This window comes from Anolis carolinensis, chromosome 1 (assembly GCF_035594765.1).
Source record: "Anolis carolinensis isolate JA03-04 chromosome 1, rAnoCar3.1.pri, whole genome shotgun sequence".
Classification (NCBI taxonomy): Eukaryota; Metazoa; Chordata; class Lepidosauria; order Squamata; family Dactyloidae; genus Anolis; species Anolis carolinensis.
Window position 1 is genome coordinate 184,060,282 of NC_085841.1, and position 15,447 is coordinate 184,075,728.

At 40.9% G+C, this 15,447-nt stretch overlaps 1 protein-coding gene across 5 annotated transcripts in view; it reads right to left on the reverse strand.

Moving 5' to 3' along the window:
• kmo (kynurenine 3-monooxygenase) overlaps window positions 1–15,447 on the reverse strand; it is a 30,640-nt gene that overhangs the window by 7,570 nt on the left and 7,623 nt on the right. For 4 of the 5 annotated variants that reach the window (XM_003228440.4, XM_008122103.3, XM_062961647.1 and 1 more), the window contains 8 exons: window positions 11,599–11,696; window positions 10,537–10,626; window positions 6,930–6,978; window positions 5,742–5,829; window positions 4,578–4,743; window positions 4,390–4,461; window positions 3,138–3,259; window positions 1,429–1,576 (listed from right to left, as the gene is read on the reverse strand). In XM_003228440.4, coding sequence (XP_003228488.1) covers window positions 1,429–1,576; window positions 3,138–3,259; window positions 4,390–4,461; window positions 4,578–4,743; window positions 5,742–5,829; window positions 6,930–6,978; window positions 10,537–10,626; window positions 11,599–11,696 — 833 coding nt within the window. Of the gene's footprint in view, window positions 1–1,428; window positions 1,577–3,137; window positions 3,260–4,389; window positions 4,462–4,577; window positions 4,744–5,741; window positions 5,830–6,929; window positions 6,979–10,536; window positions 10,627–11,598; window positions 11,697–15,283; window positions 15,418–15,447 lie in introns of those variants that run through there. The other variant, XM_062961658.1, reaches the window with a different exon arrangement.

The following is a 15,447-nucleotide window of genomic DNA, read 5'->3' on the forward strand; positions in this document are numbered from 1 at the left end:
CATTTCTCTTTCTCATCCTGAAACAGGACATAAAATCCAGAAGAGTATGGAAATGTATTCACCCTATATGAATTATATCTAATTTAAATATTATGTGACGTGACATTTATGCAGACTTCAGTTGCCCCCCTCTACATTTGTGAGTTGAACTTTTTATATATATTTGATTACTTGTGGATTTGATTAATGTTAGTCTCTCTAAGACTTTCAAGTCTTCTTGTGCCCAATCTCCGGAGGAATAACTGTAGTATTAGAGGACGTACATATTAATAGAGAGAACACCCCTCTAGTGGAGGTTGAACACAGAGTTGAACTTGGGGACTGAGAAATGTCTAAAGATGTTCTCTCAAGGAAAAAAATAATGCCCCTAACCATTGGAGCCCCCAGTGGCACTGTGGGTTAAACCACTGAGCTGCTGAACTTGCTGACTGAAAGGTCAGCAGTTCGAATCCAGAGAGCTCCTGCTGTTAGCTCCAGCTTCTTCAAATCTAGCAGTTCAAAAACATGCAAATGTGAGTAGATCAATAGGTGCCCCTCCAGCGGGAAGGTAACGGCACTCCATGCAATCATGCCAGCGACATGACCTTGGAGGTGTCTATGGACAATGCTGGCTCTTTGGCTTACAAATGGAGATGAGCACCAACCCCGAGTCAGACACAACTAGACTTAATGTCAGGGGAAAACCTTTGCCATATAATCCAACTCACATAACTCTATTGAACTTCAGTTGGCTTTTTAAATTACTGTGAATGTTTATTTAGATTTTATGTCACTATATCATTTTTGTCTGATTCTGTTTGATTATATTGGTTTAGGTTATTGATATTATACTCAATTCACTGATATTGGGTTTAATTTGATGTTAGGTTTTTTACACTGTATTCATATGTGGGGTCTTGTTGGGATTTTATGCCAATATTTATCTGTTTTTTGAAGGCATTGAATGTATGCCATTGTTTGTTGGAATTCGCCCTGAATCCCTTCGGAGGCGGAGAGGGCGGAATCGAAATAAAGTTAGTTATTATTATTATTATTATTATTATTATTATTATTATTATTATTAATTAACCTTTACCTAACCCTTGCAATGTGGAGGGCCTTCTTTATCTTGACAATTTACTGTGGGTAAGTGTTGTCACATCACTTTCGTCAAACCCTGCTGTTCCTTTCATGACACAAAGCCCCTTATTTAACTATTCTGCTTCAGTCGGTCATTGGATATCCTCTTAACCCAGTGGTTCTCCACCTGGGGTCCCCTGATGTGTTTGGCCTTCAACTCCCAGAAATCCTTACAGCTGGTAAACTGGCTGGGATTTCTAGGAGTTTTAGGCCAAAAACATCTGCGGACCCCAGGTTGAGAACTGCTATCTTTGCCTGTATATCTTTTCTTTTTAATATTTTCATTGCACGGTGAACCCTTGGACTTACGGAATTCATGCCTTGGCCATAGAAGGGGACAAGTGCGTGTGCTGCATCTCCCATCAGGACACAGCGAGAGGCAATATGATATGAGGAGCATTTCACAGAGATCATGGCCTGGGGTGGTAGCAAAAAGTATTCTTGTATCAATTCCTGCCTGAAATTTTAAAAATATATATTTGGTCATATTACATCATGATAGAGACTGAAAGAATTTGCAGTATTTACTAGTCTGATATCCTTTGGGACTGCAAGCAGATGGGACTGGAGATAACACTTTCATTGCCATGTCACTACACAGCCCAGCAACTATTTCTACATTTAGAGGTGTATACATCCTAACCTGAAAATGTTCATATCTTTCCTAACTTTATTTCACAAGCTACAACATTATCTGAAATCAGAGGTATATATTTATTCTACATTAGCAAGGTACAGTGGGAATCACTACATAATTAAAACATTTTGCTACCACTTTAACTTCTATGGCTCCATCCCTGGAATCCTGAGATTTGTACTTTCATGGGATATTTAGGATTCTCTGCTAGAATTCTCTGCCAGAGGATTCCACTGAGGATTCCACTGAGTTCAAAGTGCAAAAATATTTGTGCTCAGTTGATTCAAACGGATGGAAAGGAGCAGGGGGCTGAATCTTGCTTTTCCCAGTAGACTCAGGTAAAAACAAACCACTGCAGCATCTCCTAGCTTGAGTCTTGCTATCTTTAACCACACTCTGATGTTCATTGGTCATCTGTGTCCTGGGTTCATATGTGAAATTGTATGCAGCACAAGGCTAGAAATCCTGGGAATTTCTTCAAACAATGCACCATTTTAATTTTCTTCCGGTTTATTATGAGCAGTTTAAACCAGCAAAGAAAGTCATAAACCTGCTGCATTTTATAGTTCTAGGCATCGCAATTCAAGAAAGATCTTGACAAGCTAGAATGTGTCCAGAGAAAGGTGTCCAAAATGATCAAAAGTTTGGAAGCCAAACTCTAGGTGGAGTGGCTTTGGGAGCTGAGTATGTTTTCCTTGAAGAAAACATGGCTGAGAGGGAACATGATAGCCATGTTTAAATATTTAATGGATGTCAGATTGAGGAGGGGGCAACATTGTTTTATGCTGTTCTGGACACTAGGACATGGAGCAAAAGATTCCACCTACGTATTAGGAAAAACTTCCTCATAAGAGCTGCTGAACTTGCTGACCAAAAGGTTAGCGGTTCGAATCCATGGAGTGGGGTGGGCTCCCGTTGTTAGCCCCAGCTTCTGCCAACCTAGCAGTTCTAAAACATGCAAATGCAAGTAGATTGATAGATATCACTCTGGCGGGAAGGTAACGGCGGATCATGCAGTCATGCCGGCCACATGACCTAGGAGGTGTCTATGGACAACGCCGGCTCTTTGGCTTAAAAATGGAGATGAGCACCAACCCCTAGAGTTGGACACGACTAGACTTAATGTCAAGGGAAAACCTTTACCTTTAAGAGCTGTTTAGCAGTGGGATATTTTCCCTGGGAGTGTGGTAGAGGCTCTTTCTCTGGAGGTTTTTAAGTAAAGGCTAGATGGCCATCTGTTGGGAGTGCTTTGTGTGTTCCTCCATGGGGGAGAGTTGGACTTAATGGCCTCTTCCATCTCTTTGATCCTATGATAGCATTTAATTGGTCTCTTGACACTCTCCATTTGTTTAAAGGACATTAATTTCAGAATAAGGCTCACCTTCCCATTAGAGGGATTGCGTCTGGAAAATACATTTTGAAGAAATCCAACACTTGGTCTCCATTTGTGAGCTTCTCAAAATCATCAAAAGGCATGAAGAGAGTACATGTGAATGACTTGTCCTAAAAATGGGATTCAAGCATTATTATGATTTGCTGTCATGTTTTTTATATCTATAATGATAGGTTATCCCTTTTAAATCTTTATAGTATAATACTTTGAAACAGTGGTATGTATTACACATCTTCAGTTCCACTTCAGGTTTTTATATACCAGAACAGCAATATGGTGAAGGACAAATGCTGACCTTCCACAGCACAAGGCTATGCCTTTCAACTTACAGTATTGGATCTCCAGCAAAACCTCACTTTGAAGAGGACCAAAATATCCCCAGTCAGTGTTTACACTGAACGGAAGGATTAAATAGTTCTAAACTCAAGGTGAAGTAGTAAACAATTCTAGACTTCAATGGCCTGAGGGTTTATGCCAGACATGGGCAAACTTTTTTTCCTTGGGGCTGCCTTGTGGGACTGACTGAGACGGCTGGTCTGGGAGGGAGAGGGCCTGTGAGAGGGTAGGAGGCAGGAGGGGGCAGAACAGGACCCGGATCATCCTCAGGTTGTCCTCATGGCATAAGGATGGGGCTGTTTGCCCCATCCTTATGCTGGGAGGAAAACGAGACATTCGGCAACTGCCCCAATCCTCCTCCCCTGATCTAAGAGGACAGGAAAAATGAAGACGCCCTGAGGTAAGCGCCTAGAAATAGATCTAAACCTGGGCCACTCACAGTGGTGGTCCATGGACCAGTGATAGCACATGCGCTATTAGCTTGTGGTCCATAGAGCACCATTTTGCACCAGTACCTGACACGTTTCTAAAAATATGATTTCCTCCTTAGTTCATATGAGAAATACTGAGCTAAACCACTTGGGAAGTATCTCTGGGTCTTGTTACACGAAAGAAAAAAGGTGCAGCTACTACAGTCATGTGACTTAAAATATTTCAATTCAGACATGGGAAGAAATGCCCTTTTGTACCACTTTGAATTTGGGCAGCAGAGGGCATGTGTGGCTATCAATACAATTGGGAGTGTGGTTTATTTGGAATAGACATGGCACTAACAGAATTAATTTTGGGAAGAACACTCCAAATTGCACTTGAATTATTTTGCTGGCGTGAAGAAGAAGAAACAATTCTTAGGTTTCAAATTACACCATATTTCCAGAAAAAAAGCATGTCTTACTTCTCATACCATGTTTGGCAGCGCAATCATCATGAATGAGTTCCTTGGCCAAATGTGCAGAAAATTTGGCTCCATGGCAAACTGAAAAAAAGACCCCAAAAAGCATTATCAATCAATAATAGAAAGATTAGCCGTTGACTGGGAACAGGGCAAGTCTACTATAGGAGGCAAGTCTACTATGAGTTACCATTACTTACATCTCCATCCTTTGGGGGGATTTTCAGCTCCTTATATCCATGAGTAATATAGGTCTGGCTGTAATTGAAACGTGTTTGTCTCACAAACTGCTTCCTAACTGTAGAAAAAGCTCCATCACAACCCACAATAAGATCACAAGAGACCTCTCTTCTTGTCTGGTCTGATCTGCAGTAGTAACAACAACAAAGAGGAACTGTACTGATATTTAATCACCTTTTCAACCACACAAAATAAGTAATGAAACCTGTCTTAGGCATTCCTAATTAACATTACAGTGTTTTGACAAGTAAGTGATCCTGAGCCCTTGTTGTAAATACCATAAAGGCATCTCATTTTGGAACTAAGCAGGGTCAGCTCTAGTACTCTAGGAAATAGCAACCTTCCAAGTCTTCACTATTTGTTTGTTAATGTATATATTTGCTAACCTGCATTGTATGTGTATGTTGATTTGCCAGTTTTACTGTACCTCTTTGATGTGGAAGGGGCTTAACCTACTGTGCCACTGAGGGCTCCAATATAGTTTGTGGCACCCATAAAAATGAAGTTTCTGGCGCATAACAACTACTGTACTTTCAAAGTACGTACCACACAACAGGAAATAACACTTTCAAGCTAGGAATCCCCCCCCCTCAATTTGTTTCATAGTGTAATAGGGTGTCTTGGAGGTTTTTCGTTCATAGCTTTACCACAAGTCAAACTTGATTTGATAGCAATTAACAGTATCAGTGAGAAATAAAGAGCAATAACAAACAGGGCTTTCAAAAGCCTCACGTTGGCTGCATCTTCTCAATAGAAGAAATCATGTTATCAGCAAAATAAGAACTGCAACTGCCTTTGTAATGATTAAACTTTTGGATAAAGAAAATATAATTATCTGAGGCATAATAATTTCACATTGGTCCTATGTTCCATTATTGTCTGCGAGCATAAATATATTTAACAGAGAGCAAATGTCCAGAAAAACAGCTAGACACACCCCAAAGTATTTGAAACACTGTGCATTTGCAATCTCTTAACCTGCTCTCTTCTCCCAAAAAAGTAAAAGATGCCAGGAGGAACTGCAAAACACAGACACAGCAAGGTAATTGAGAAGAGATGATGGCCTATTATTTGTGTTCTGGTTAATTGTTACAGTATTCAGGAAGGCTTGTTTTATTGATTACCTTGAAAAGTCCAATAGCCCTGATTCTACATTGCAATGAAGCAGTTTGTGTCCAAAGTATAATGTAGTGTTGGGATATTTCTCAGCAGCTGTAAAGGGGGAAAGAAAAGAGCGGTACTGAAGAAAAATGATTATGCAAAACCAGGAGATATTCCAGCTAATTTTTTCCCCTAGGGATAGGAATTGGAAAAGCTACAGTATGTCTAAAGTAATTATTTTGCAATGCATACATTTCAAAATTACAATACATTCTGCATGTTTTAGAGGCTTATCACTATCCCATTCCGTTCCCGCAACGTGGGATGGTGGTGATAGGTGGCTCTGCACAGCTGCTGGCATTGATGATCGCTATTTCCCCTCCTTTGTTTGCTTATGTTCTTTTAATTTACAGGCACGTTGCAACTGGAAAATGCAGGGTGAACATTTAAAAAATGTATAACAAAGGGAACTTGACAGTTGCCATCATAGAGTCACATGAACTCGCCATACAAGGTAAGTCTTAGGATCTAACTCCTTCATGGTGGCAAGATGGCGGGCAGCAATAATATTCTGCTGCTGTGCCAATCCATCACCTCCATGTGATAAAGTCCTCTATCAACTGGGTAGATTTGTATTTTCTATATCAGCTACTATACCCCCTCCACCCCATTTTAAATGTAAATAATTCAATCCATTTTGTGTCCCATGAGACTTGCTGGCATATCTATGCCAGCATAAGCTTGTACTGTAGAGTCTGTGGATTAAATACAATTACCATATGTTATCATATGTGTATAAATGTGTCATTTCTTCTTTCTCAATAACTTTTCTGTATGTTACACTCAGAATTCAGATTCTAACTTGCACCCCAGTATCCCATTTGGTACATTATCTTTAACTTTCCATACCAAATATAGACTCTCCCTTTGGCATTTTATCCCACTAAGGGTGAAGGCACTGTTACTTTATTCAAATGCTTCAAGTGCATATGAGCTGTCCTATGGTTTTTGTTTTTAAGACCAGGAATATCAGTTTCAATCACATAACTACAATTAAAATATGGCATTTTCACTCTTCTAAGTATTAAAAAAGTAAACAAAACGGTTATAAAGGAGTTTTGTTTGATATATCATCTGGTAGTACTGTCACAAACATTCAATTATTTTGGATATATGATGGGATTTTGGAAGATTGAAAAGGGTAGACTTACCATTTAGAAGCTCTTTGTTTAAATTTGCTCTATCGACAGAGAGAATATACTGCATGAAAGAACACAGTGCAAAGAATACTTTGTGTATGTGTTTCACCAAATGTAAATGGTTAAGGTGCTGTTAGCCAACTTCTCCTCTAAACGTTCTAACATTTGAGCGCAGAGATGTCCCTTTCATAGCTATGAGGTTGAGACTTCCTCACTCAGTTGCTACAGGGCATATTTTATACTCTGTCTTCCTACCACCGAAAGTCAAATCCACATCACAACTTAGCCACACAAAAGATAAGAATGAATACATATCAGTGAAAAAGCATCAGTTATTATAGCTATGCCTATAATGGCTGCCAACATAAATCATTCAAAATAGTAGAGCAAGATGCTCACTGTCTACCATTTTTTCCTATCCTATCTTTCAAATCAGATTTTCATCCAGCAATCAGGGAGCTCCCCGCTCTCTCTCTCTCATTCCCTTCTGATGTTTCGTTCTACTTTCATTGTCATCTTGACTGCTGCAAGACTAACATCTGCTGCCAGATTGAGATTGATATTTCAAATGTAACTTCTGTAGTTTGCTGTATACATTGTAAGTACAAGGAGGGGAGGGTGGGAGTGGGATAAAAAGAGAAAACAATGATAAAAAGTGAACAAAAGGTGTGCTGAAACCCATTGAACTACTCTCCGTTTTTGTATTACAGGAATCAGTTGCAATTTCTTCCATGCCATTTCTGTCTCTGAATACACAAACTTTGTTAACCAAAAATGCCGTATGTTTTCTATAGAATAAAATGTTGCCCTTTAATTATGCCTGGTGCCTGTAGACAGACTTATATGTATTTGGAGAAAAGGAGCAGAAACTCTGCATCTTCGGTTTTTGTTTGTTTCGTTTCTTTAAATATACATGAAATGCAGCAGAGACACCATTTAGTTCAAGGAGGCTTACTTCCAGTTACTTTCACTCCAACATGTCAGATGATTGTTTGTTCACTAGAGGTACATCTAGATTTTATAATTAATGCAGTGTGAAACCACTTTTGTAGCTACGGAGCCTGGGATTTATAGTTTTACAAAGTCTTCAGCCTTCTCTGCCAAAAACTATTGATGCCTTACTGAACTACAATTCTCATGATTCCATAGTATTGAGCCATGACCATTAATGTGGTGTTGAACTGCAGGAATTCTACAGTGTAGAAGCACCCTAAGATATCACTTCCTTTGCAAAATTCAGCCCACTTTTTGGAGCCCCTGGTAGCGCAGTGGATTAAACCCTTGTGTCAGCAAGACTGCTGACTTGAAGGTTGGGTTACTGACTTGACAGTTGCCAGTTTGAATCCAACCCAGGGAGAGCACAGGTGAGCTCCCTCTATTAGCTCCAGCTCCATGGAGGACATAAGGAAAGCCTCATCTCCTGGGCAACATCCTTGCAGACAGCCAATTCTCTCATACCAAAAGCGACTTGCAGTTTCTCAGGTCATTCCTGACATGAAAAAGCCCACTTTTTAAAATTAGGAAAATTAAGGACTTCTAGGACCATTAACATAATGTCTACATTGTGCTTTGATTGTGCTTTTCCTGCATGGCAGGGAGTTGGACTAGATGGCCCATGTGGTCTCTTCCAACTCTATGATTCTAAATCAATAAATTAAAACTTCATTACTAGTATTAACAAAATGAATTAATTAGCCTCATTACAATTAATTTAAAGCTCATTAGCAATTCGTGTAATGAGTCCAACACATGGTTTAAATATTCTAAGCTCCATGGGAGGGAACATTTTGCCAGAATTATGCAGACATCTTTAGTTCATACACTGAAAGCTGCTTCCCAGAATTACATCTCTATTTCCTAAAATCCTATCACATTTAGGTTTCACCAAGAAACACACGTCCACATGGGTCCAAAGCAGGTTTGATTCCTGCTCTCTTTCAGCCCCAGTGGGAAAGAGGGTTGACTCTGTCCCTACAGAGTTCCTTTGCATTCTTTTACTCTCTACCATACAAAAGAGGTTTTTAAACCCCTTCTTTGGGGAAAATTAAAGTGGTGTCTTTGGGGGACATTTGCGCAAAATTTGCTGTCCATTTCAGACTTTGGGGCGGGGGGGTTGAAAGGGGGTTGTGTCAGAAGTGACTTGAGAAACTACAAGTCGCTTCTGGTGTGAGAGAACTGGCAGTCTGCAAGGATGTTGCCCAGGGGACACCTGATGTTTTTTTTAAAAAGAATATATGTTGACTGTGATGTTTGTGATTAACCACACGGAGTGGCTACACAAGAATCAACTGCAGTAAAGGAAGTATAAAGGAAAATTTCTAAACCTCGTTTGTACAGAAAAGATTATTTGAAACTATATATATTATTGTCATGCCACAAGGAGGCAAAACACTACCTGCTGCCCTGTCTCTTTAAGATTCTAAAGGGGCGGAGCTTAGCCTTGGCTCCTGCCAGCCTGAAATGGCAGTTATTTTTTGTCAGTTAGAATTTGTCAGTTGGTGAGGCACTGGAAGGAAGTGTAGGGAGTAAAAGGATCACAGAAATTCACGTCACGTCGGAGCTGTACCCAAATTAGATATAAAGCCATACACTACAGCAATAGAGAAAGTTATAACAACATTGTATTAATCACATCAAAGCTACAAAGAATCCAGTCATGACAAGACTTCATACTGTGTGGCAATATATATCCAGAACTGCATAGACTTAAAGATTTCTTTCCTCACAAGAGACTTCATAGTGGCAATAAGAGGAAAAGAGATCCATTTTGTCTACCAATAAAATATTTTGTTTTACATAACACAGTGTCCAATCTGTCCTTCGTGCTATGGTAACTCTTGGAAGGGCTTGGTTATACCTCTGGCTTCCTGGTAAAACTGAATTACTATGTCACAATAGGATGCATGTCTAAAAGGTGTGTCATCAACATGAAAAGTTTGGAAAGCTTTGCTTTAAAGTATGAGCTAAATTCCAGAGTAGATTCACAGTTCCATTGAAAAAGAAGCCACTTGATGCCCTTGCTCCTTATGACTCTAAGCAATCATAGAATCGTAGAATCCTAGAGTTGGAAGAGACCTCATGGGCCATCCAGTCCAACCCCATTCTGACAAGAAGCAGGAAAATGACATTCAAAGCACCCCCGACAGATGGCCATCCAGCCTCTGCTTAAAAGCCTCCAAGGAAGGAGCCTCAACCACACTCCGGGGCAGAGAGTACAATGCTGTACAAATTATGTTCACTGAATTGAACATTATGAGTGCTGATTTAGAATAATAATAAATCATAAGAATTTGATACTATTTATAAAACTTAGCTCAAAAATAAATTGTAAAAAGCATACTAGGGAATGCTTAAGGTGATGGAGCCTACATACCCCCAAAGCACACTACCGGTATCCCATCTGATCTTCGAAGCTAGGCAGTATCAGGCCCGATTAGTACTTAGACGACAGGCTGCCAATAAATGGTACGTGCTTTAGATTATATTCCAGAGGAAGGAACTGGCAAAGTCACCTCTGAAGATCCCATGTTTAAGAAAAACCCATTAAATTCATGGTGGTATCATAAATCAGCAGGCAGATTGAAGGCACACGCACACACAAACACATTTCAGATGATACCTGTTTTTTTGTTCCATAGGGAATCGCATATTGTTTGCCTGAGAGTGTGTGGATCCTTCTTGCCCTCATGGGGATGCCTTTAGACACAATCTGAAATCCAAAAAGACACAGTTGGGTTCTCTTAAGATGAATATCCTAAAGGATAGGACTTCTTTAAGAAAAGCAAGCAAGAAGGTAGAGTTGTAAAAACATCTAAAGCAGAGATGAGGAAAGTGTGGCCCCAGATAGTCCCAAAGTCTCCTAAGGATTTCCTCAGAATGCCCCCAACTTCCTCCTGTACAATGTAGGAGATAAGTTTAATCATCTGAACATAACAGAAGTATATTTCTGGGTCAATTTCTATTGAAACAAAGGCCATTCCTAAATCTCAGATAGCTGAAATATGGTCAAAAATGTGATGAAATTGTCCCTAACAAGGGTCACTTGGGTGTGATGGTATACGTGTGAGCCTCAAAATCTATTTCCATGCATTACCCTGAGTGGCGCAAAAAACTATGGTTTTGAAATGTGATGAATAAATACCATCCTAAATGCCCTTGCTTATATTAACGCTTTCTATATGGTTATGGAGAAAGGAGAACATGTTTGTGGTTGATGCCATATATTTCTATTCTGGTCTAAAGTTGTGAACCAGGCAGCCCATGGGCCTATTTAGTCCTGTATTTGTAACAATGGCCCAAGAGATAATTGCATCAGGAGTTCATCATGCAAGGTAGCCAAATCGTAATAACAGCAGGACAACAATTTCTTTGCATTGGATTTATTATGAGGTTGTTCCTTACCTGCCACTCTCCTGGTGGGAACCATTGGAAGGCGTTTCTTCTACAAAATAAGGTCATTAATGGATTGTTTATGTTTGTAACACAAGTACTTTCCAGGCTGTTTCCTACCAGGAGAGCATATGAGAAGTCCAGGGCAGACACAGTTGTCCTGATTATGGTAACTTGCCTGCCTTTTGTGATAAACTCCATGGAACATTTGGTGTCTTATAGCTATTGAGCAATCCAATTATATTACTGAACATGAGAAGCACATAATATTTTCCATTAAAGGCAAGGTCACCTGATCTTCCATCCCAACAGCCTTGAGAGCTTGCCTTCCCCGATGAGAAAGGGCCAAATTAATGCTTCTGCCACGAATAGCATTAGAAGTACGGATATCTGAAAGGAAATGAAGTAACACATTGTAATATAATTAATATCAATAATAAAAAACTTTATTTATACCCTGCTCCATCTCCCGAAGGACTCAGGGCGGCTTACACTGGGACAAGCCCAGAACAGTATTACATCAATAAAAACAGTAACACAATAAAAATTACAGTATACTAACACATCTCATAAAATTAAGATAACTTAAAACATAGACAGTAATCCAAATCAGTAGTCAAGCACCGATGGACATGGGCCATTTTAAGGGGAAAAGGAAACCTGAAAGTGCATATTCTTCGGTGACTAGGAATGGGAGTGACTAAAGTTAATAAAGTGCATGGAATGGCCAAGGTAAAGCCCATGGACAATTACTTATCAGTTAAGTAATTGACAAAAAATTGGAAAACAGCTGGGAGCAGGTCTGTTAAGTAAGCCCACCCTCTTACCTCTTTAAATCTTCCTTAAAAATCCCTGAAAGTCAGAACACAGCAAGTGTTTCCTTATTAAACAGCTGAGCAGCAAGGGGCATGGTCCTGGTTGGGAGGGAATTTAAATTTGGACACAGCATGAAGAGCTGTTTCAATGCCACAGTATAACTCCTAATTCCCTGACTGTCCACATTGTGTGTTTAGGGTGGGATTGCTACCTTTGTTTATAGGACATCTATGCAAAGTTATTGCATAAGTTATTGTATAATAAGGTGCCTTGACGAAAGGCACCTTATCAGTTACGAGAAGGCAATAAGCTGTTGTAATTGATTGCTACATTCCTTTGGTTTCAAGAGTCCCTAGTGTTCTCGGATCACAATATTGTTTTGAGTGGTGGTAGTATGACAGTGGCACAGTGAATGTCTATTACATCATGTACCTTTCATATAATCATAAAATCATAGAGTTGGAAGATACCTCATGGGCCATCCAATCCAACCCCTGCCAAGAAGCAGGAAAATTACATTTGAAGCACCCCCAACAAATGGCCACCCAGCCTCTGTTTAAAAGCCTCCAAAGAAGTAGCCTCCACCACACTCTGAGGCAGAGAGTTCCACTGCTGAACAGCTCTCACAGTGAGAAAGTTCTTCCTAATGTTCAGGTGGGATCTCCTTTCCTGTAGTTCCGTCCTAGTCTCCAGGGCAGCAGAAAACAAGCTTGCTCCCTCCTCCCTATGACTTCCCCTCACATGGCCCTCAACATGTCTCCTCTCAGCCTTCTCTTCTGCAGGCTAAACATGCCTAGCTCTTTATGCCGCTCCTCATAGAGCTTGTTCTCCAGACCCTTGATTATTTTAGTCATCCTCCTCTGGACACATTCCGGCTTGTCAACATCTCCCTTCAATTGCGGTGCCCAGAATTGGACACAGTGTGATTCCAGGTGTCAAAACAGACTGTATATAAAAACAAAACAGTGGTAATAAATGAAAGCCTAATATATGATAGGAGAGCGTATTGGGTTCTCCGAGGGAAGAACTGGCCTCCAACTGACAAAGAGTTCTTCTCTCACCCTGGACTTTCCACAGATAGATATTAACCTTCCTTGCTTAGTTCCCCGACAGACCTCACAACCTCTGAGGATGCCTGCCGTAGATGCGGGCGAAACGTCAGGAGAGAATACTTTTGGAACATGGCCAAAAGATAATACTTTTGGAACATGTGGGGAATCTCCACAGAGAGGAGGAAGCCAGGAAAAGGAGCCCAGGGCTGGCCCTAGGAAATTTTCACGTGTAAGCAAGTAGTATTTTTGGCGCCCCCCCCCCCCCCCCGACAAACCAATCACTGAAAAATAAAAGGTAGAAGGTAGAGGTGAATAGAACACACACACAGCACATATGGTCCCTGCATATGTGTTTGTATGTGTGTGTGTGTGCATCTTATATATACATACACATACACACAATGTGGAAAATATGTGGAAAGGTAAATAGATAGGTAGGTAGGGAGCCACGGCAGAAGAACCTTCCCTGGAGCAAGATCTAATAATAATAATAATAATAATAATAATAATAATAATAATAATAATAATAATAAATCATCCCAACAAAGGATTCCCCCAGGCAGGGAGCAGCCAAGCAATTGAAACATTTATACCTGCCTCCAACAGACAAGAGTTCTTTCTTTCTCCCACCCTGGACTTTCCGCAGATATATAAACCCCACTTGATTAGTTTCCAACCTCTAAGGATGCCTGCCATAGATGCAGGCAAAATGTCAGGAGAGAATGCTTCTGGAACATGGCCATACAGCCCAGAAAGCTCACAGCAACCCACTTGTCTTTACTGTATTACACAAATGTAATGTGCACCTCAATTTTGGAATAGTCATTTAGGCAAAAAAGGTGTGGCTGAGATTGATGTAAATATGGTAATTTTAGCCTTCTTACTCAGATAGAAGCTTCAATAGGGCTACAGTAACTAGGGTTTGGTATTTTAGATAATATACTCAGCATGATAACTATGGTACTTGTCCTCTGCTGAGCATGAGAATGATGAGCAGACCTTCTTTTCAATCTCTGACAACTCTGATGGCAAAGCTGGGGTGATTTACTTGAAGTGTGGGCGAAACGTCAGTATTTTAAAAACTCTAAAATCAGGACAGTAAATAAAGAACACCACTCAGAAAACAAAGGAATTCCAGACAGGAAACAATCAGGGCCAGCTAACACCTCCCAACAAAAGATTACTCCAGGCAGAAAGCAGCCAGGCTTTGAAGCTGCAAGACTATTTAATGCTAATCAAGGTACCTCAGACAAGAGTTCTTTTTCCAACCCTGAACATTCCACAGATATATAAACCCCATTTGCCTAGTTTCCAAGAGACCTCACAACAACTGAGAGAAAAAGGAGGGAGGGAGGGAGGGAGGGAGGGAGGGAGGGAGAAGAGGGGGATCCTCAATCAGGGCAAGCTAACACCTCCCAACAAAGGATTACCCCAGGCAAAAAGCAGCCAGGCTTTGAAGCTGCAAGGATATTTAATGCTAATAACGGTGGCCATTTGCAACATTCACACGTGCCTCAGACAAGAGTTCTTTTCCCCACCCTGAACATTCCACACATATATAAACCCCACTTGCTTTGTTTCCAACAGACCTCGCAACTACTGAGGGTGCCTGCCATAGATGCAGGCGAAACGTCAGAAGAGAATGCTTCTGGAATATAGCTATAAACTCAGCAGAGAGACTGGGAAAACATAGAAAGGAGATGAGGAAGAAAGGAGGGAGGAAGGGAGGGAGGGAAGAAAGAAGGAAGGAAGGAAGGAAGGAAGGAAGGAAGGAAGGAAGGAAGGAAGGAAGGAAGGAAGGAAGGAAGGAAGGAAGGAAGGGGAAAGAGGAAGAAAGAAGGCCAGAAAGGCAGAGGAGGGAGAAGAAGGAGAGAGAGAGGGAGGGAAGAAGAGGGAGGGCGCCAGGGGATCCTCAATCAGGGCAAGCTAACACCTACCAACAAAGGATTACCCCAGGCAAAAAGCAGCCAGGCTTTGAAGCTGCAAGGATATTTAATGCTAATAACGGTGGCCATTTGCAACATTCACACGTGCCTCAGACAAGAGTTCTTTTCCCCACCCTGAACATTCCACGATATATAAACCCCACTTGCTTTGTTTCCAACAGACCTTGCAACCACTGAGAGTGCCTGCCATAAATGCAGGCAAAACTTCAGGAGAGAATGCTTTTGGAACATGGCCAGACAGCCCATGGGAACCGCCATCTTGATCAGGCCACTCGCGGGCTGCGGAGGGGGCAGGGCCGAAGGGCACTTCCAAGGCACTCCTTCGGA